The 20376-nt window shown below is 44.6% G+C and overlaps 1 protein-coding gene across 2 annotated transcripts in view; it reads left to right on the top strand.

Annotated features, from left to right (window-relative positions):
• The window catches only part of ABTB2 (ankyrin repeat and BTB domain containing 2), a 200827-nt gene extending 180721 nt beyond the window's left edge, over window positions 1-20106 (top strand). For both annotated transcript variants that reach the window (XM_065403267.1, XM_065403266.1), the window contains 12 exons: window positions 3350-3439; window positions 3888-3989; window positions 7916-8012; window positions 9495-9630; window positions 11733-11959; window positions 12857-13035; window positions 13992-14097; window positions 14199-14301; window positions 15344-15434; window positions 17415-17483; window positions 18547-18660; window positions 19909-20106. In XM_065403267.1, coding sequence (XP_065259339.1) covers window positions 3350-3439; window positions 3888-3989; window positions 7916-8012; window positions 9495-9630; window positions 11733-11959; window positions 12857-13035; window positions 13992-14097; window positions 14199-14301; window positions 15344-15434; window positions 17415-17483; window positions 18547-18660; window positions 19909-20106 — 1512 coding nt within the window. The remainder of the gene's footprint in view (window positions 1-3349; window positions 3440-3887; window positions 3990-7915; window positions 8013-9494; window positions 9631-11732; window positions 11960-12856; window positions 13036-13991; window positions 14098-14198; window positions 14302-15343; window positions 15435-17414; window positions 17484-18546; window positions 18661-19908) is intronic.
• The last annotated feature ends 270 nt before the right edge of the window (window positions 20107-20376 follow it).

Here is a 20376-nt window from a genome sequence, read left to right on the forward strand (position 1 = left end):
AACTCTTTAAGAGAATTGTTTCTACATCGCTTGCTGAGCCCCTTCATTCCCTGGAATACTTTATGGCATGTCTCTGGCAGAAATGGGGGATAGATTAGTATTCAGGATATAGAATAGGAAAGCTAGATTTTGTCTTGCACCTAAATGTTTGCAAAATTAAGATCCCTACATGCTTGCTGCCAGTGGCTGTCACCTCTAGTTCTTCAGTTGAAATTCAGGCTAGGTCAGTGAGTGACCAAAAGGTGTTACAATCTGATGGCTTTTGGGTGACCTGTATGAAGTGAGTTAGATGCTGCTGTTAGCTAGGGTGACCAGATAGCAAGTGTGAAAAATTGGGACAGGGTGTGGGAGGTAATAGGAGCCTATGTAAGAAAATATCAGGACTGTCCCAATAAAATCGGTACATCTGGTCACCCTACTCTTAGCCCAGTTCCCAGTGGATATGCAAAAAGCCCCAGTTTGAACTCTCTACAGAGAACTCAACAGGCAGATGACTTCTCTACCCTTTCACTTCTGAAGTGGTCTCTTCAGATCTGAGTTGAGGCACATGAGCCAAATAGCCTGGAATTGCCCATGCTGACTCTGTCCCAATGATTAACCGTGGACTTCCGTACAGGGCACCTTTCCTTGCACTGAATTTACTTTGAATTAAAATATTACTTTGAGATATCTATAGTGCTGCATATTATTGCAGGCTTGTAGACTATATTTAAATAGACCCACCTTCACAAATGCACATAGACCTATTGCTTCAACAACAAAAATAAAATTGCTTGTTTACAGGCATTGTCCATGCAAGGTGGTTGTGCACAGGTGAGTTATTAGATGAACAATGACCTGATTTACATAGGGGCAACAGCACACATTTGTGGGGCACCTTGGAGGAAGACTAGCACCACTTTTAAAACAATACAGATGGCTCCAGTCTGTTTTGTTTCATGAAAATCTGCCACTTGGGATTTTTTTCCCCCTCACATTTTTGTGGTTTCAGGATATAAAGCCCAGAGGACTTTTGTTCTTTCAAAACAGATCTTTGATATTTTTTGCCTCTGATGCTTTGTTCGGTGACCTGCTGATTTATTTATCCTCACACCAAAGAAATCACAGCCCAGAGCCCATTGCTCTTGACTGAGGGTTTTTTTCCCTTCAGCCAGACAGAGGGTGGGGGGTTGTTTTTCAGGCAAACTCTGCACTTTGATGGGTTTTGCTGACAGCACAAGTTAAGAGGTTTAAGACTTTGTAAACAGTTGATAGCATAGTCTCGTTATCACCCAATTGATGTCATATTGTAGCCAATCCTATTGGAGGATTTCATTGAACTAGTGTTAAGTATCGCTGTACTGGTGCTTACTTTGTGCGTCCTCAACAGAGGACACCGCTCCCAAATTTACAGCCCAGCATCCTGGCATCTTATTGACTAACGAGGCTTGGAGGAGGATGTCTAGGGAGACATTGCTGTTCTGTGATTAGCCACTTGTATCACTGAAACAATGCGAGACCCTTCTTCTCTTCTCTCAGAGTCCTAGGGGCTGAGCATGCTTCCTCTGCTGCATTACCAACTAAAGATGGGGTTAAATCAAAACCCTAGATGTCAACTCTACCATATGTGGGATCTGGATCCAGATCTGAACTTTGCAGCTGGCACCTGTTTCTGTAATGGGATGTACCAGAGCCAGCCTGCCTACGGAAAACTGACTTAAGGCCTGGAAACAGAACCCAGGTCTATTGGACAGCAGGGTGGAGTACTAACCAGAGGGACAGCTAGCCAGCCCAGCTGATATATTCATATTAGACTTACCCTGGCTAAAGGGAATCATTCTTAAAATGCTACACAGTAGGCAGGAATCTGAGTCATTACAGGCAGGTGTGACTGCCCCACTCGTGGCAAGCAGAGCTGGACAAAACTTTCCTGGTAAAGGCCACCCAATCAGATGGAAGTGAGACAGCCGCTGGCTCCACCATTCAGAACCAGGTTCAGATTTTGAAATTGTTTGTTCAGACCCAGCTCTAGTCATAGCCCCAATACTCAGAGTAGGGTTACTGAGGTTTGAGCTTGGGGCAAGGTCTTGGGCTGATTTATGGTTTCCAATGGATGCCATTCGTTACTCATTGGTTTCATATGGTTTTGTGGGGAAAAAATAAAACTCAGAGGTTTGGGGTGAGTTTCCTTTTGAGTTCTTGGTTTTTATCTGAACCTGAAATACAGATTAAAAATTGTGGGGAGGGGAGTGCAAAACCCCCATGAATCAACTGGAAAGATGGGGTTGTACAAACCTCTTAGAATTGAACGCCTGAGTTTGGCAGGGCTCTAGTTACAAATAGAGATGGCCCAGAACTTAAACCACAGCTCTAACTCTGAATCCACAGCTGAATTTCCTACCCTTGTAATGGGCCTGCATCAAAGCCAAACCCAAGCTCCAAGCATTCCCAGAGACGGCAGTTCCAGCTCCAGATCAGAACTGTCCCAGATTTGGGGGCATTCAGATTCTGGCCTTTTCCGAGAGAAGCTTGAGCAGCATGTGTGGGATCCAAACTCCGCACCTGGCATTTGGAGCCAGGGTTTGATTCAGGCCCCTTTGTGTGGGGATGAGGCTGGATTATTGTTTGATTAGTGCAGAGATGCCCCCTGTGAAAAATTCAGTCAAATAAAGTTTAAAAAGCCCAGAGAATGAAAAGTGAAAAAACCTGAGATGTGAGCTTTAATTTATTTCATCATGAAAGCATTTTGGCCATTAGCATCCTGGGCTTGGCTATTTTTGGAGTGATTTGTTTGTAAATAGGGCCAGTCTAGCTCATGAGTAATCTCTGGCTGGTCATTGTTTAAACAGAGAGAAAGCAAGAGAGAGAGATTTATGGGTAGAAATGTTCTGTCAGTGCTGAAATGCTTTAACAAATATTGTTTTACCAATGGAGATCGTGTTTGCCAAGTAAACACCTCTGTGTTTGTTTCTTCTAATTTCTGCTTAAGTTCCCCTGGCCAAGGAGGATGCAAGGAGCTCTGTTCCTTTCCTGCAGCCTTAGGAAAGGGGCTGCCTCTAAAACATGACTCAATGCAAAGATTAGGATTTTAAATAACCCATTTAAAATTATTGCTAGCTCATCTGCTATTTATTCGATGTAGGACACGTCACATTCCTATTTTAATGTCTTGATTTCCCTCACAGCACGCAGAAATCACAAACGCATATGCATCCCCCATGCACATGCGCACACATTGTACATCACACACTGCACATATACATATATACATACAGTGCAGAACCAGTCCCATCGGCCCCTTTGGCAGATGGATTCTCTGATGTTAGACATGTAGATAAAGGCTAACTGTTGCTGACTTTTCTTCCTGAAGGGTATGACCCCACTAATGTACGCCTGTGCTGCTGGAGATGAAGCCATGGTCCAGATGCTGATTGATGCTGGAGCAAATTTGGATATACCAGTAAGTAAGGGCCAAACCCAGGAAAACTGCTCATCTTTGACTTGTAAATAAGCAGGATCGGTTATGAAATCTCTCCTGGCAACCAAAAGCTCCAGCTTGTGGAGTTTGTACACCAGACCCACGGAAGGGCCTTCCTTTCAGAGCTCATTGTTTCAAGGTTTTGGGAGAAATAAAGTCCAAAGCCCCTTGGAGCACTTGGTGGCTGAAATAATGGTTGACATAGGGAGCAAATAAGGTCTCCTTTTGGAAAGAGCAGCCACTAAGGGAAATCAATAGGCACATTAGAGAAGCCTAGGATTAGCACTGGCAGCACTCTCTGAATGGTGTCAGTCTGTCACTACCAGGGGTTGTTATTCCCCAGGGAAATGCCAGTTACAGTAGAGTCCGAAGAATATGGGAGAGAGACAGAGACTGCAATGGTCAATAACTGAGCTTTTCGTGTTCCCAGGTTCCTGGCAGCAATCCCCGATACCCCTCAGTCCATCCCGACAGCCGGCACTGGACTGCGCTCACCTTTGCTGTTCTACATGGACACATCTCCGTAGTTCAGGTAAGCAAAGGGGAGGGAGACACAGTTGTCACGAATCCTTAAAATAGGAGAGCCTAAAAAGAGAGCCAGGACCTCCTAGCTTTTAAAACCAGCTCAGACCCGGGTTCCCTTTGTGGCTGTGGTCTACAAGTTTTTTTTTTTTTAAATCACTGATTATCCATGTACCTGTAAAATGAGGGGAACGTGACTTGCCTTTTCAGAGTGCTTTGGGGGTTGATTCGTTAAGCTCTGGAAAGGCTTTGACAATGAAACATCCTACAAATTCTGATTCTTTTTTCTAATTACTATTTTTATATTAATTTCTTATGTTTTTCTGGACTCAGAACAATGTGGATCAGCCACTAACTATGGTGTCTGGTGAACTGGTGCTTTCAGGGGAGTGTGTGAAAGTATGGGCACAGTGCTTTGGCAGCATGTTTCTTGAAAATATTAGCTATGGCCTGAATACTTGTTATAGGTGCAAAAATCGAGTTGCCGGTCCATTCCTTCTTAAAAGCCTGCTCCTGAGAGAAGCAGAGCACCCTGTGCTCCCTTTACATGCCCTGCAAGTTGCATGTTCCAGCCCTAAAAGCCGTGACTCTCCTAGAATAGGTTCTGAATGTATCATCAGTGGGAGTGCTGCTACTTCCAGCCACTCCTTTGCTCACTAGGTACATTTGGATTCCCTTCCTGCAAGCTCTGTGCATGCTCATTGCTAGCCTTTCTGCTGAATTCACACAGAGGGCATGCAGAATTGGATGCCATGGGTGCCTTGTGGAGCCCTCCAATGTACCCACCCTCTCTCTCTAACTTCACGGTGAGTTCAAAAGTGATCCACAGGAGGTTTTCCGCTGCTGGTGAGGCAATAAGCAATTTCTATTCAGCTCTCAAGGAAGACACAACTATAAGCTAATGTGGGGGGGGGTTCGTATTTGGTTTTACAAATGTATGCAAATGTTAATGCAAATTAGATCCATCCTTCATGTCCTTGGCAAGTTGCCAGTGCACTCTTTGGCATTTCAAAGGTTGTACAATTTTAATTTACATGTGAGATAATACATGTGATGCTCTCAGGAGACAGTGCTGAGAATTACATCAACAAGGCTCCTTAGACTGAACTTAGCCTTCTGCTCCTCTGGGCTGTATTATGTTGCCTGCAGCGAGTGTTTATTCACTTAGATGTTTTAAACTTCCAAATCTAATGTCAAAACCTTCCCTACAATGATCATCACTGAAAGAGTCCTATCTCCGCTTTCTCTGAACGTAGTGAAGCCCAGTGGAATTGCCTCTTTCTTGATATCCATGACTGGATTTGCCAGATCTAGCTTCTCCATCAAGGGAGAAATAAATTAGTTAGTAGAAAAAATCATTGTCCTCCACCAGCAATATTATGCTGAAAACGTACATGTGAAATTACCAGGCACAATCATGCTTCCAGTCTGTGCTGAGGCAAGTGACGTAATAAATTGGTGACCACCTAGGGCTCAATGATTGTCATTGTGCTGCATACTATGGCTTCTCAGAAATGCATGCTGTAGCACCAGCATGAATAGAACCCAGATCCTCCTGCCCCAAAAGCACAGGTTCTTGCCATATGAATTAAAAGGAGACTCTCCATCAACTACCAGCAGTATAAGGCTTATGACATATAGCTTATGACAACTACCAGCAGTATAAGGCTTATGATTCTGACTCTGTCCAGTAGCGGAACAGTGGTTATCCCAGAAGGAAGAATCCCAACTAGCTGCCTTCTGTGGCTATGTATGGTCAATGTGGTGTCTGCCCCTGCCTGGAAATATGAATGTTCAAATCTGCTTTGTTATTCTTATAAATGAAGGGTGGTTCTTCAAGTGCCGCTCCCTATATGTATTTCCCATGTGGGTCTGCATGTGCACCACGTGCCCGAGTCTGGCAATTCTAACAAGTAGTGTCCATTGGCCTGCACTTGCACAGTAGTTCACCTCATGCTTAAGACCAAGGGCATAAGAGCCAGGTGCAGGCCATCACCTCTCCAGTTCCTTCTTACCGCCACATGGCCTGCGTCAGAATCCCTGTGTCCACCGATTTCTCCAGCTTTTATCCTTCTTCTCTAAGTACATTTGTAAATAGTTTATTTTAGCATAGTTAGAGCTTTTGGTATAGTTAGGCTTTCCCTCCCTATAATGGGGACTCCCTCTCCACGGTCTGGCACTATGCCCAGAGTCCCAGCATTCAAGAACTGTGTCTCCTGCCCTCACTCCTTCACCATGAGTGATGATCACCAACACTGTCTCTACTGTTTGGGTGAGATGCATGTTGCTGCAAAGTGCAGCATCTGTTGCTCTTTTCTGCCATGAACCCGTAAAGCTCATGAGCATCCTAAATTCCTCCCCAAGGTTATTTCAGATTTTCATGTCAACCAAGCTATCCACCTATCTGTTTTTTTCCCCCAAAACCCCATACCTCGGTTGAGGAGAGGAAACTGCCTTCCCTCAACGTCAGATGCACCTTGGCGTTCTATCTGCCGAGGACTAAATCTATCAGAAAGTCTCCTAGGCTGTTTCTTGCCATAGCTTAAAGTTTGTAAGGACAAGCTACACCCTCTCACAGGATGTCTAAATGGATTTCTGGGTGCATCATCACGTGCTACCAATTAGTGCACATCTCTCCACCTGACGGGGTAAGGGCATACTCCACCAGAGCACAAACTGCCTCTGCAGCATCAGTGCACGAAATACCATTACTGGACATATGCAGGCTGCTATCTGGAATTCCATTCACACCTTCACTAAACACTACACGCTAGTTTAAGCCTCCAGTGCAGACCCAGTAGTGGGAACTGCAATAATTCAAGCATCTGTCTTGCACCCCCACTCCAGTCTGAGTACTGCTTGTCAATCACCCACATGTGGAATACAGATAGGGACCAGCACTCAAAAAAGAAATGGAGGTTACTTACCAGCAACTGGAAATTCTTTGAGATGCGTGGTCCCTATCTGCCCTCCATCCCCTCTGCTTTGGATCTTACTAGATTTGCGGTACGAGGAGGAACTGGAGAGGCATCGGACCACACTGCCTCCTATGTCCTCAGTCTGGAGCCCAAGGTGAATGACTGCGCCTGTGCAGGCCAATGCTTGTTAGAATTTACACGCATGTGCACCACGTGTCAAATGCAGCTAGGGGCCACACATCTCAAAGAACTTCCAGTTACAGCTAAGTAACCTCCATTTCCAGCCAGTTGACCCCGCTCTGCATGATGGTGTCAATGTGACTTTGATACTTTTTGCTACAACAAATGTTTGAAAAGGATATTGTCCCCACTCCTTCATGGCCAGTTACTGCTGGGTTAGCGCCAGTCCGCCTGCAAAGAGTTCCCCCAGGGTTTGGGCTGGTGAACTCCTGGCCAAAGTAAAGACACAGTCTCCTCATCCAGAATCTGCAGGGCCTGAGGTTCTGGCAGAGCAGTTCGGCCTGTTGTGGCAAATTCTGTTAGCCATCTTGTCTGCTTCCTGCACAGCATGTAACCAAATGGCAGGGACTTCCCACACTGTAGAAGCATCTAACCCTTTTGAATCTGGAGAACAGATGAAAATGTGCCCATTGGGATACAATAAATAGCAGCCTTTAGTCTCCTGTCCACCTGATACCTTCCACCAGAACTAGACTGACTATAACAAACAAACAAAAAAAAGTACAGTAAAGAGAGAAGAAATAAATAAATCCCTAAAGAGATGTTAGCCATGAGTCCCTAGGCTTCAGTCCCAGACTCAAGCACCAAACAGATGCATGTGAGAGGTGAGTGTGCCTTGCGATGGATATTTTTCCTTTAGTTTTTGCTGAGCTCCCTTTGTGTTTTTCACCCTTTGCTATGGACCTAATGGGTTTCCCTTCCAACACACAGGCTCTTCTGTTGTGTCTTTCTGAATTGCTCTGTTCTGAACTTCTTGTCTCTGATTGGTCTTTTGCAGCTGCTCTTGGATGCTGGTGCCCATGTTGAGGGCTCCGCCGTTAACAGCGGTGAGGACAACTATGCTGAGACCCCACTTCAACTGGCTTCAGCAGCAGGTGAGTCAAAGACGCTTACGTTCTTGCTCCCAAGATCACGGGAAAACTATGGCAGAAGTATAGCTATGGGTCAGATGTTTAGATTTTAGTTACATGAGTTGGGATTTACTTTGCCTTGTACTTTAAGCCAATTAACAATGAAAGATATAATGAAAATTTCAAACTGGTGGAGGACTAGGTAGCTTCAGGGGTTAGATAATGGGATATAGTACTTTTTTTATGCCTAAATCACTAGTGGAAGCCTAGCCCAGGTTAGCAGTATCTGAGAGCTGTTACCATCTGCTGTTTGGTGACCAACCTGAAATGTGCTGCTTTGAATCAGCTCAGTCCACATTTACCACTGCCACTAATTATCACTTCCTGCCAACAGCCTCAGCAGGAAAGCCAAGTGCTGAGTGGGACTGCAGTGTGCTTTCACTCTTAGAGCATGCATGGGGCAGCGTTGGGAAAGTTAGGCTGCCACTGTCCATCCTCTGCCTCTCCTGGAGCTGAACAGCCTCCACGGCTGTCAGACTAGTACATCAGCCCGAGTCACACTGGGAAAAAACATCTGAGGTTGTACAAAGATCTGTGTTTTATCTCATTTGTTTAAAAAAGAAACAAAATTTTGGGCCTATTCTCCAAGCAGGTGCCACATCAGGGGTTTACATGGCATGTAAGGACTTACCTGTGCCAGCCCAAAGATCATTATTCTTCTCCATCACCTGCAGCCTACTATTTTGGTTTCCCTCTGTTCTTTCTCCATCATTTGAAGCTTGATTATTACGGGATGGATTCTCTGGTTTGTTCTTTTTGTGCCATCCCAATGGCATAAAGGGAGCAGAAGGTCGTCCCCAAAGCTGTTGTAGCTGGCTCTCCCACCACCACTCCCTGCAGCCTCTGGCAGTGGGGTGGAGGGTGGCTGGAATGCATGTTGTTCCAGTTATCCACGGCTGCAAGATGACCCCTTGCGGGGGCCATAGCCAGCTAGCACAGTTTAGAGCAGCCCCCAGATTCTCTTTTGGACCCCATTTTAGCTACACTCAGCAGGAGCTGACAGCTGAGAATCTGGCCATTTTGAAGCCAGATACATGTACATCTGCTTGTAGTGTAGTTTGACTTCAAGATGTTGAAACACATGAGGGAAATGTAACTTTTTAAAAAAAATAGTAAAATATACCTCTTTCTCCCCTCCTCCCCCCCATTTATATATAAAGATGTGCCTGTGCTTTAAATAGACTACAGGACTGGGTGCCAGAACTCCTGGGTTCTCTTCTGAGCTGTGCCTCTAACTAGTTGTGTGGCACTGGGCAACCTAGCCTCTTTGTGTCTGTTTCCTCCATCTGTAAAATGGGGGTGGTAATATTTGTCTCCCTCTCAGGGGTGTTGTGAGGCCTAATTTAACGCTTGTGGGGTGTTCTAGAAGTGTCCAGGACAAGTACTCTATGCCTTTTAAAGGATGCTGGAAAACGGAATTATTGTTACTTTTCTGCCCATTCTTAGGGAACTACGAGCTGGTCAGTTTGTTACTGAGCAGGGGCGCAGACCCCCTCCTGAGTATGCTGGAAGTCAATGGGATGTCCTCATCGCTTCACGAAGACATGAACTGCTTTAGTCACTCAGCCGCACATGGGCACAGGTAAACCTCTGTTCAAGCTCAGCCTTAAAATGAAGACCCTCTCAGTGCGGGGATTCACATACAATTGTTGTACAGGTTCACTGAGGTCTCTTGCCTGAGAACAATGTTGTAGGCTACCCCCATCGCACACAGGCTGTAGCGTGGCTTTACACTACAGTTCCCAGACCAAAAATCCCTATCCACACCGGTCTAGGAAGTGTTGCTAGAACCCTCCTGGCTATAGCCATGTTTTAATGCAGTAGAGTTGCTAGCATTATTCTGACTCTAGTGTGGCCAGACCCTGCATTTACTTTTGAAGGGATGCATTAGAAAGTAATTATCACTTTAAGTGGTTCTATTCCCAAAATAACTGTGTAAAACTGGCACCTTCTTATTCAACAGATGCAATCCCTCTGGGTTTGCAGATCTATATTTTAGTCACTAAAGTCAGCAAATAAGTTTCTTCTGCTTTTTTCACACCTGTTAGTAGCACTACAGAGCCACCACAGCTAGGAGAGAAGGAGCTGGATTTGTTTCTGGGTCAGGAAGCAACATCAGAATTGTTAAGTTCCAACCGCAGGGCACAATTCCGAAGATGTGGGTTGCATGTGTATACTGGAGGCAGAATTTAATGGCAATGGGGTTGCCGAGGTGTAACCTGAGGCAGAATTAGGTCTGCAGAAACTTTAATACAGATGATGTGTGAATCAGGAAAAAAAACAGCTTGGCTCTTCCATCCCAGGCGGTGTTTGCAGGGTTGGTATTTAGAAACAACATTTTATTATCTGTAAACTGATCCGGAAATCATTCTAGCCCAGTCTCCATCAGAGAAATTAGCATTGGTGTAACCACATTGATATAGTTATACCAATTCCAAACCCTTAACCTAGATGTACTGCAGCAGTGTACAACTGGGCTTAGATCAATGCAGCACATGCTGGTAATTTACCAGATTGAATCACAACAATGTAAACCCCACTTTATATTGGTGCAGCACGTCTGCATTAAGGCTTGGCTCCCAAAGAACTATAGTGATGTAGTTTTACTGGCAAACATTTTCCTAGTGCTACTTTCCATGACCCAAGAGCATGTGAAATGTTGCACCTTATCTTTTCAGTGTTAACATCCTTGATTGTGCAATGTCTTATGGTAAAGCATGGGTTAATTGTGCCACAGTAAGAGTCCTCTTTCTATAACATGTTCTGACTGTGCAAATAATGAAGTTAAGCTTCCTATTTCTGGATGATTTTTGTGGGAGGGTGATCAGAAGGCATGAGATTATGTAGTATCAATTCATGCAGAAAGGGTAAAATCCAGTTCTTTATGCACTGAGAGCGCCAGCTAGTGGCAATTCAGCACAACATCTTATGTTGCCTTGATTGTCTTGGATAGCCAACATCTGTCCCTTAAGGCTTCTCACATCTGTAGGAAAACCAAGGACCCAGGCATTCTAAAGGAGACCCTCGGGTGTTAGATAGAGGCAAGCCATTGCTAGTGATTGCTGGTCTGCCAGCCACACAAAGTAAACACTCGTGGGATTTGATGAAACCAGTCCTGACTAAACTGCCATAATAATGTTTAAAGACCCAATCATTAGAGGAACCAACTTCATTTCTGAGGGGAGGAGGAAGGCATAGGTAATAAAAATAATAATAATATATGGAGATATACCTATCTCATAGAACTGGAAGGGACCCCGAAAGCTCATCGAGTCCAGCCCCCTGCCTTCACTAGCAGGACCAAATACTGATTTTTGCCCCAGATCCCTAAGTGGTCCCCCTCAAGGGCTGAACTCACAACCCTGGGTTTAGCAGACCAATGCTCAAACCACTAAGCTATCCCTCCCCCTGTGCTGAAACTAGGGGGCCAGGGGGTGCTGCAGTATGCCCTGGCTTGAAGTGGTTTCCATTATATACAGGGTTTACAGTTTGGTTCACTGGCTCTCAGCACCCCCACTATAAAAATTGTTCCAGCACCGCTCGAGGAAGGGTTCATCTCTGGAAAGAAATGAGTCACTAAGTCAGGCTTCCAGGACTTCTGGGCCCAAATCACCCTGCCTGGCCTGTCTGGTTTGTGGGCCTTTCATTTATTGAAGAGCAATTCCTCTTCTTTTTCCTCTGCAGAAACGTGCTACGCAAGCTCCTGACCCAGCCCCAGCAGTCGAAGGGAGATGTTCTCTCGCTGGAGGAGATTTTAGCTGAGGGAGTAGAGAGTGACACCTCCAGCCAGGACAGCTCCAACGAGGGGCAGGTCAGGCTGTGTAAAACCAGGATGAAGGCCCTGCAGGAGGCTATGTATTACAGTGCTGAGCATGGCTACGTGGACATCACCATGGAGCTCAGGGTACTCGGTAAGGCAGGTTCGAAGTAGCTAGAACCTAATAACCTATCTCTGTGAGAGCGGGGATTACAGGTCACTAGGAGAAGGGCCTGCACCATCAAATTCAGACCTGACACACATTGATGGGAGCTTAGGGTAGTCTCTAATTTAAATAGAAAATGACATCAAACTGTTTACTGATCACTCAGCTGCATATTCTAAAGGACCCACTGATTTAGGATGCCCCAATTTCTGGAACAGCCTGGGACCTGAGGATCAGAGCAGCTGAGCCCTTCACTCCACTGCATTTAAAGTCAGTCTGTGCTCAGCACATCTGAAAACTCAGGCCCCTCTGAAGTGTTTCAAGTTGAGCTCTCAAAACCAGACACAGCCACTGCCCAGGCATAGGATTTGAGGACCCAGAGTGCACCTATTCTTACACCTGTAAGTAGTCGACTGAAGACTTTGAAATGTGCATGTCTAGATAAGATAGCTCATCAGAACAAGCGAGCCGCAATACTGAATTATAGCAATCACAGTGGGTTTATATAAGATTAGCTGCACCATTACAGCATAGGGAATAGCCAATCTGCAGAATTTAGATTGCTTCACTATGCTTGCGGAGAAAAACAGTGCATGAAATGAAGGTTAAAAGGGTAGCAGGCTTGGCAAGAACCAGGAACTCCTGAGTTCTAATCTTTAGTCCTGACACTAATTTTCTCTGTGACCATGGGCAAGTCACTTCACTTTCCTGTGACTCAGTTTTCTCACTTTTAAAATGGGGATAGTGGTACAGTTGCGTAAAGTGTAGAGCACTTTCAAAATAAAAAGAGCCACTTAAATGCTGATGATGATGATTACAACAAGAGAAGAAATACCCTCTTGCCTGCTATTTCAGCCCCTCACTTTCCCTTGTGTCTGGTTACAGGAATCCCGTGGAAGCTTCATGTGTGGATTGAGTCATTACGGACAACCTTCTACCAGTCTCGCTATTCCGTCGTGCAGAACCTCTTAAGAGAGTTTGTGACTATTAAGGAGGAGGACTATAATGAAGAGCTGGTTAACGAAGGGCTGCAGCTAATGTTTGATATCCTCAAGACCAGCAAAGTAATCATTCATTTTTTAACAATATGAAGTTCAAATCCTTTCAGGCAGGAGTTTCACAATTATTTGGTTAGTGTTTGTACTAGAAGCAATGTAAACCTGTGTCAGGGTCCCAATGAATTATGGATGTACAGACAGCCATGGCTGTGTTTACCCAAGCTCATGTAATATTGCACTACCAGGGATCAAGACAGAAGGGATCAAATACTTGCTTCCTCCATGTCAAAGATGCTCATTTTAATGGAAATGGAAATCCTTGTTATAAACCCCACTGTCGTGATTGGCTTCTGGAACTGAGTGCATTTACAGTAGTGAAAGGGATTACCTGCAAAGTACTGGGGAACTCAGGCTGTCAGTAGCATGTCATCTACCTTCGTGGAATTTTCTGAACAATATTATTAGCTGTTAGTGAATAGCAATCTTTTTTCTTTCTTTCTTTTGAAAGTTGGCCTGACCACGCTTCCATTGAATTCAATGGTAGTTTTTGCATTGATTTCAGTGGGAGTAAGATCAAGTCCTATATCGTTGTAGACTCTCCCTGGAGATAGCAGGGAGCAGGAGTGGCTGCTTAAAAACTAATGCAAAATTTGAACTTTAAAATAGTGTAGGACCGAGCAACAAACGGATACATTAGGAACAGAGTTTCCTGATGATAAGCCATGCTGTGGACTTTGTTGTGTAGAAGTTGGGGGAGCTTTGCTGTGTAAGGATTGAGCTCTTTTAAATTAATTATTTTTCTTTGACAGATGTGTGCCATAAACTCGCTGAGAATATTTTTGTGGTGAAATTCACCCCTCTGCATAGGTCTTGAGTTAGCCCCTCTGCACAGAGCCCTTATAAATAGAGTCATCCTTAAAAGCAGCAAGGGAAGATTCTTATTATAAAGCAGCAAGCAAATTATTACAGCCTGTGGAGCCTACTTTTAAGCACTAATGATATAAATTCCTTCTTCCTTACAGAATGATTCTATCAACCAGCAGCTTGCAGCCATCTTCACCCACTGCTACGGCAGCAGTCCTATACCCAACATTCCTGAAATACAAAAGACGTTGCCGGCCCGGCTTGGTGAGATACTCAGCTTTATCTCAGTTTCCACAGTGGTTTTGCTTTTTCTCTTTGCCGTGCTGCAGCGTTTTAAACCCCCCCCCCATCCTTTTTTCCAACAGATCCTCACTTTCTAAACAATAAAGAAATGTCTGATGTAACTTTTCTAGTGGAAGGAAAGCTGTTTTATGCACACAAAGTCCTGCTGGTTACTGCTTCCAACAGGTGAGTCAGCCTCCATGAACTACACTGAGTAACTGCCGCTGTGTTATTTATGTTAAACGAAGATTAGTAATGGAGGACAGGGGCCCATAATCCCTTACTCAGATGAGCAGCCCTTAATCACCAATAGTCTCAAGGGGGCTACTGGCATGAGTAAAGGCTACTCACTTGAGTTTACATGCCCAAGCCACAAAACTTTTAGAGACAGATTCTTTGCCTACGCTCAGACCATTAGAGAGTGGGGTAAGGCCTGATTTTCTACCCAGTCCCAATGCAGGTTAGAACAACAAGGGGGCTGCTCTGATATGTACTAGTGGTTAATGTTTTCTAAGGAACTGTTCAACAGCTGAGCGTAGCTGGAGCGCAGCTTGCTCTGGCCACTTCTTTCCACCCCTCCATGCCTCTCACCCCCCACTGCATTCAAGGCTGAGGGAAGGACAGTGTAGGAGCCAGCCTCACCCCAGGGAAGTCCTCAGCAAAAGTGTTAAGGCCAGATTCTGTCCTCTTTGGCACCCCAGGAGCAAAGGGGAGTGAGGGAGGTAAAGAATGTGGCTCCTTAGCACTGTGTATCCTGGTGGTGGTGTTTGTTTGTTTGTTTTTTTTAAACAAAATACTCTGAATCCCCAATATATTTTGTCCTTGCTCCTCCCATGGAGATATTGTTCAGTTGATTCTATTATAGGATCAGTTATTTGCTTTTAAAATTAATATTAATGCAGTGTACAGTTCTCGGGATTTGATTCAGCTCTGTGTCACTCCAGTTTTATGTGAATCTAACGCCACTGATTTCAGTGCAATTAGAGCACCTTAAAGCTGCAGTAACATGGGAGTGAATTCAGTCCTGGGGAGTTTACAGTTTAGTTGCTGTTAAAGATGGTGGAAACATATTGATTGTTTTGGAAAATATAAAGTATAAATGCAAATACACTAGGACCAAGATTCTCCAGTTCCCCTTTGCTTACTGACGACTAATCCAAGCAAAGATGATGCAGAGTGGCAAAAATGCAGGAATCTATTAAACAAACTTCTGTCTCCATTTTCTCAGGTTTAAGACTCTGATGACCAATAAAACAGAACTAGACAGCCAAGGCAGTAAGACTGTTGAAATTAGTGATATGAAATACAATATTTTCAAGGTATGTAAATTATGTGCATCCTTACCATTAGCACTGTTTGTCTCCTCCTGTACTTACTGTGAAGCAAAGGCTACAAGTTTTAATGCCAGAGATAAATGATAACAGCAGCACTTGGTCTAATTCAAGTATCTCTGCATTTTTAGGTGTGTTCTGATCTGCATCCAAACTTGTCAGCTTGGGCCTAGCTCTGAAAAGAATACGCTTGGATTTTTTTTTTTTTTTTTGTAATGCAGCTGATCTCCTTCATAAAGGAGGACAAATGAGGTCTTTTATTGAGTACTTTTTTGTAGTTCTGGAAGTTCCCAGGCACAATTTTCATGCTGTGTTAAGCAAAAAAATAAGCCTGGTTAGAGCCAGAGAACTGCCAGGCTTCACATTAATTCAAATCAGACTATCAGAAGTCTATGGGGCTCTCTTTAAAGACTTGACATTGAGAATTCCACTTATACTTTTGTTGATGTTTCCATATTTAAGTGACCTGAGGGAGGTTCATTCATGATGAAAAGAGGGTAGGTTTAAAAAAAAATAAAATAAAAAAAGGCAGGTCAGTGAAATCCAATAGTCAGGCATTGTTCCAGCTTTCCAGATCTGTATTTCAAATTAGGAAGGAAATGTGCAGAATAGAGAAATCTGAAAGTGCAGAACTGCTGAAAGTCTGTAACTGTTTCACTAAAGTGTTTAGGACTCATCTTGGCTTTCTCCCTCACAATTTCTCTATATGGTCATCACCACATAGTATCTCTGCATCCAATGGGAATAATTTGAGCACAAAAACATCCCTACTGCTCTATCCCAAGAGGGTTTCCTATGTTTTGTATTTGAATTGAAAAGCAATTGCAATGTCTGTATCCAAGTTGTGCAGCTCAGGCCCATGACCTGAAGAGAATAAAGTTGAGTGTATTAAGGCAGGTCTCCTTAACATAGCACAAAGAAGATCTTTGATCAATGGGCTTTTGTGATTCGGGAAGCTCCAAGGCATGATTTTCAGGCTGTGGTGTTTGCAGTGTCATAGACCCAAAGGGGGCAGGGAGAGGATTTTGCCTCTCTGGACAATGTGGTAGATTGAAAACACTGAAAGCCGTAAGAAATGACCACTAAAGGTGGCCTTCTAACGAAGTAGAGAGGGAGCAGATGTGTGGGGAGACTTTGGGGCACATTTAGAGGACACGAGATTACCTACTAAAAGTGGTGGTATTTTCACTGTTTAGGGGAGAGAGTTTTGCCTAGTGGATAAAGCATTAAACTGAGATTCCAGAGCCCTGGGTTCTGTTCAGCAGCAGGCACAGGGATCAGGTTTTGCTAGAACGATGGGACCCTGACTGCAGCTGCTTGGCACTACTGCAATATAAATAGTAGTAAATGGGATGACCTTGGTTTTCAAGTGAAAAATCAGTTCCCTGATCATGGGCATGGGGAAGGGGCAGGAGAGGGGTTTTGGAACAGTAGGGAGCATGGGAGGGTGAGAGAGGAAAGGCTGACCAGGCCTGTCTCCTCAGCCAAACCACCCCTCTATTTCCCAGCCCCAAACCTCCCGGCTGAAAGACTTGTGGCAGGGGGAGGCTTATTGGAAGCTCTAGGGGAGGGCAGTGTGTCACCATCTGGCAGGCCCTACTGTGCACATGCACTAAGCTAGCCTACCACCCATTTCACTGCCTGGCAGCTCCTGGGTGCGGCTAGCCTGCAAAGCGTTACAAAAAACAGGACCCCTGCGGAGTTTTTACAGGGGCCTTGCAGTTGCTCAGAGACACATTGTCACCCTTGGCCTAAATTCCTTGATGTGGCCCCCTTCAAAGCCAGAGAAAGAAAAGAACATTGGAAAGCAGCACAGCCAGACCATTAGAAAATGTCAAAGCTGTTATCAAGACCCACGGGAAGCTGGAGCTGCAATTTCTGTTTGCTTCCTAAGGGCAGCATGGGTGTTCAAATTCCAATGTGTACTGACTGACAACAGCTTCAGGCCTGGCCCTTTTCCCATTTCAGATGCTGATGCAGTATTTATATTATGGAGGAACAGAATCTATGGAAATTCCCACAGCTGATATCCTAGAGGTGAGAACATTTTCTTCCAAATGCAGTCAGGGATGATGGGGCGTGGAAGCCAGAGCTTTGAAAGGAGGAGATGCTTTCAAAGCACATAGTCAATACTGCTTGACAAGTACCTGCTGGGAAAGATGAGAGCAGCTACCAGTGTTTTTATGGGACGTGTCATGTGGCTGCTTTATGCACACAGAAAAGTGTTAAAACACCCAGTATTCTTTTAGGAGAAAATAAGGAATTGTGGAAGGTGAGATGTGGTTTTGGGTCATCTGAAATAGGAAGCAATTACTACTTCAGATGGCTTATGCAGAACAAGGGGATCTGTGTGTAGATGTGGTCGCCCCATCTCAAAAAAGATATATTGGAATTGGAAACGGTTCAGAAAAAGGCAACAAAAATGATTAGGGGTATGGAATAGCTGCCGTATGAGGAGAGATTTAATAAGACTGGGACTTTCCAGCTTGGAAAAGAGATGACTAAGGGAGGGGATAGAGGTCTATACAATCATGATGGGTGTGGAGAAAGTAAATAAGTGTTATTTACTCCTCCTCATAACACAAGAACTAGGGGGCCACTAAATTAAATTAACAGGCAGCAGGTTTAAAACAAACAAAAGGCAGTATTCCTTCATACAATGCCCAGTCAACTTGTGGAGCTCTTTGCCAGAGGAGGTTGTGAAGGCCAAGACTATAACAGGGTTCAAAAAAGAACTAGATAGATTCATGGAGGATAGGTCCATCAATGGCTATTAGCCAGGATGGGCAGGGATAGTGTCCCTAGCCTCTGTTTGCCAGAAGCTGGGAATGGGCAACAGGGGATGGATCACTTAATGATTACCTGTTCTGTTCATTCCCTCTGGAAACCAGGAGGCGCACAAATTTAAGAATGCAGGAAGGCGCTTGCTACCTTCATTCAGTGCTATACTCTGAATAATGAAAAGAGGATGCTATGCGTATTCTTCCTTATTGGCCTTTCTGCTCTCACAGGAGGGCTAGCCCTTAAGAGAAGGAGTTAGAAGATCCTTTGAGGAAGGAATGTAGTTTGATTTTGAAAAACGTCTCTCTTGTCCCAATAGCTGCTGTCCGCCGCCAGCCTGTTTCAACTGGATGGCCTCCAAAGACACTGTGAAATCTTATGTGCCCAGACCATCAGCATGGAGAGCTCTGTTAACATCTATAAATATGCAAAGGTAAAGGCCGAACTGTCTTGTTTAGACCCCACAAACGCCTAGGAACACAGGCACTTCACATGCTTGCTGCTGTGTGGTATTTTGGACAAGAGTCATGGTGCACGATGATGCAGGCATGCTCTGGCTGGGCCAATTCTGTGCTAAATTTGCTTGCAAAATGAGAGTTTGTATCCAATCTGTAATTTAATATAAATGACCCAACATATGTTACCAGTAGGAACATAGAGGAGCAGTTCAGCATTCCTGGAAGTCAGCAGGAGTGTGGGATGTAGTAGAGAGGCAGGAGCAGGCTGCTAAAGATTACATCAGAAAATATTTAAACATTCTATTTTAATTTTACTTCCTGTTAACTTTTTTGCATTATGTCAGTCTAGTGTCACTACACAGTTTCAATGTTGGAATCTCCTGCACTTGCCCAAGGCTGCTGTGTTTGGGTTCCCAACAGCCAAGGGGAAACTATTCCAATGTAAATTGAGTTCCTTATGTTACTTCCATAAAAAATTCTATTCCTGTTAAGAACCCCAAAACCTCTGGGAGTTTCTAAATGTTGGGCATAAAATTCATTGCTTTTCCCCCCATTGTAGTTGTGTCTTCTCTGATGATGCTGAAGTGGATGTAACTAGGTAAATAATTACTGGGAGAACCAAAGGAGACTATTTAGGAGCTATAGAGCCAATGGGACAATCTGAGGCATGGTATTAGAGTGGCTCTTCCCCATCTCATTCTGCGCTTTGGTCTAGGAGTGGGCATTCGATCATATACACCATATTTCCATGGCTACTCATATTACATACCAGCTGGCAAGATTCCTTTGTTGTGTCATGATGCGACACACGGACTCCAGGCTCACACAAAACAGGTATCTTGGCCATTTCGTCAGCCAGCTGCTCTTTTCCTTGAAGAGCCACTGGACTGTGGCTCAGGTAACAGCAGGAGATCAGAGGATTAGAAATAAAAAATTTACTTTATCGCCTGGAAAATATCCCAGTAGGATGAACCTCTCCGGCTGCATGCATGCACACAGGGAGAGGAAAAAGAGAGTCATTCATAGCACGAGTGTCCTTTCCATTAGCATTTACCAACTACATAATTACGTACATACCCCTTCCCTTAACAGTCCTTTGTTTTGCAGGCATCCTGCCCACTGAAGCGGTCAGAGGGAAAGGGCTTAGTAGTGGCAGCTGTGAAAATGTGCTTTAATCTGTAAGGTTCACAGAGAAGGTCACTGACTCCTGTTCTATTTTACAGATTCACAGTGCACCTGAACTGGCCTCGTTCTGCGAGGGCTTCTTCCTCAAACACATGAACTCTCTGCTGGAACAGGACTCGTTCCGACAGCTCATCTATGGCAGGAACAGCAAGGTGCAGGGTCTGGACCCTCTGCGGGACCTGCAGACAACACTGGCCAGTCGACTGCATTCTATTTACATCACCTCAAGAGTGTGAGGCGGGGGCAAAGCAGCAGCAGGAACACTAGGGCATCCAGGTCTGTCTTATGGAACCACCGGCTCATGCTGAAAGTCCCCACAAGCTGACGCCCTTAGAGTAGTGATTTCTCTGGGGAGCGTGTTAGGGTGCTGCAACAAATCTAATGACAAAGGCGAGGAGGTGGCTTTTTTCTTCTGTGCTGCACAGCATCAGAGCGATACCAGGACAGCACCAACGGGAAAAACTGAGGCAGCAACTGAAGAACCTGGCCCGAAAAGCAGATGTACG

The sequence above is a fragment of the Emys orbicularis genome, chromosome 4, assembly GCF_028017835.1.
Source record: "Emys orbicularis isolate rEmyOrb1 chromosome 4, rEmyOrb1.hap1, whole genome shotgun sequence".
Taxonomy (NCBI): Eukaryota; Metazoa; Chordata; order Testudines; family Emydidae; genus Emys; species Emys orbicularis.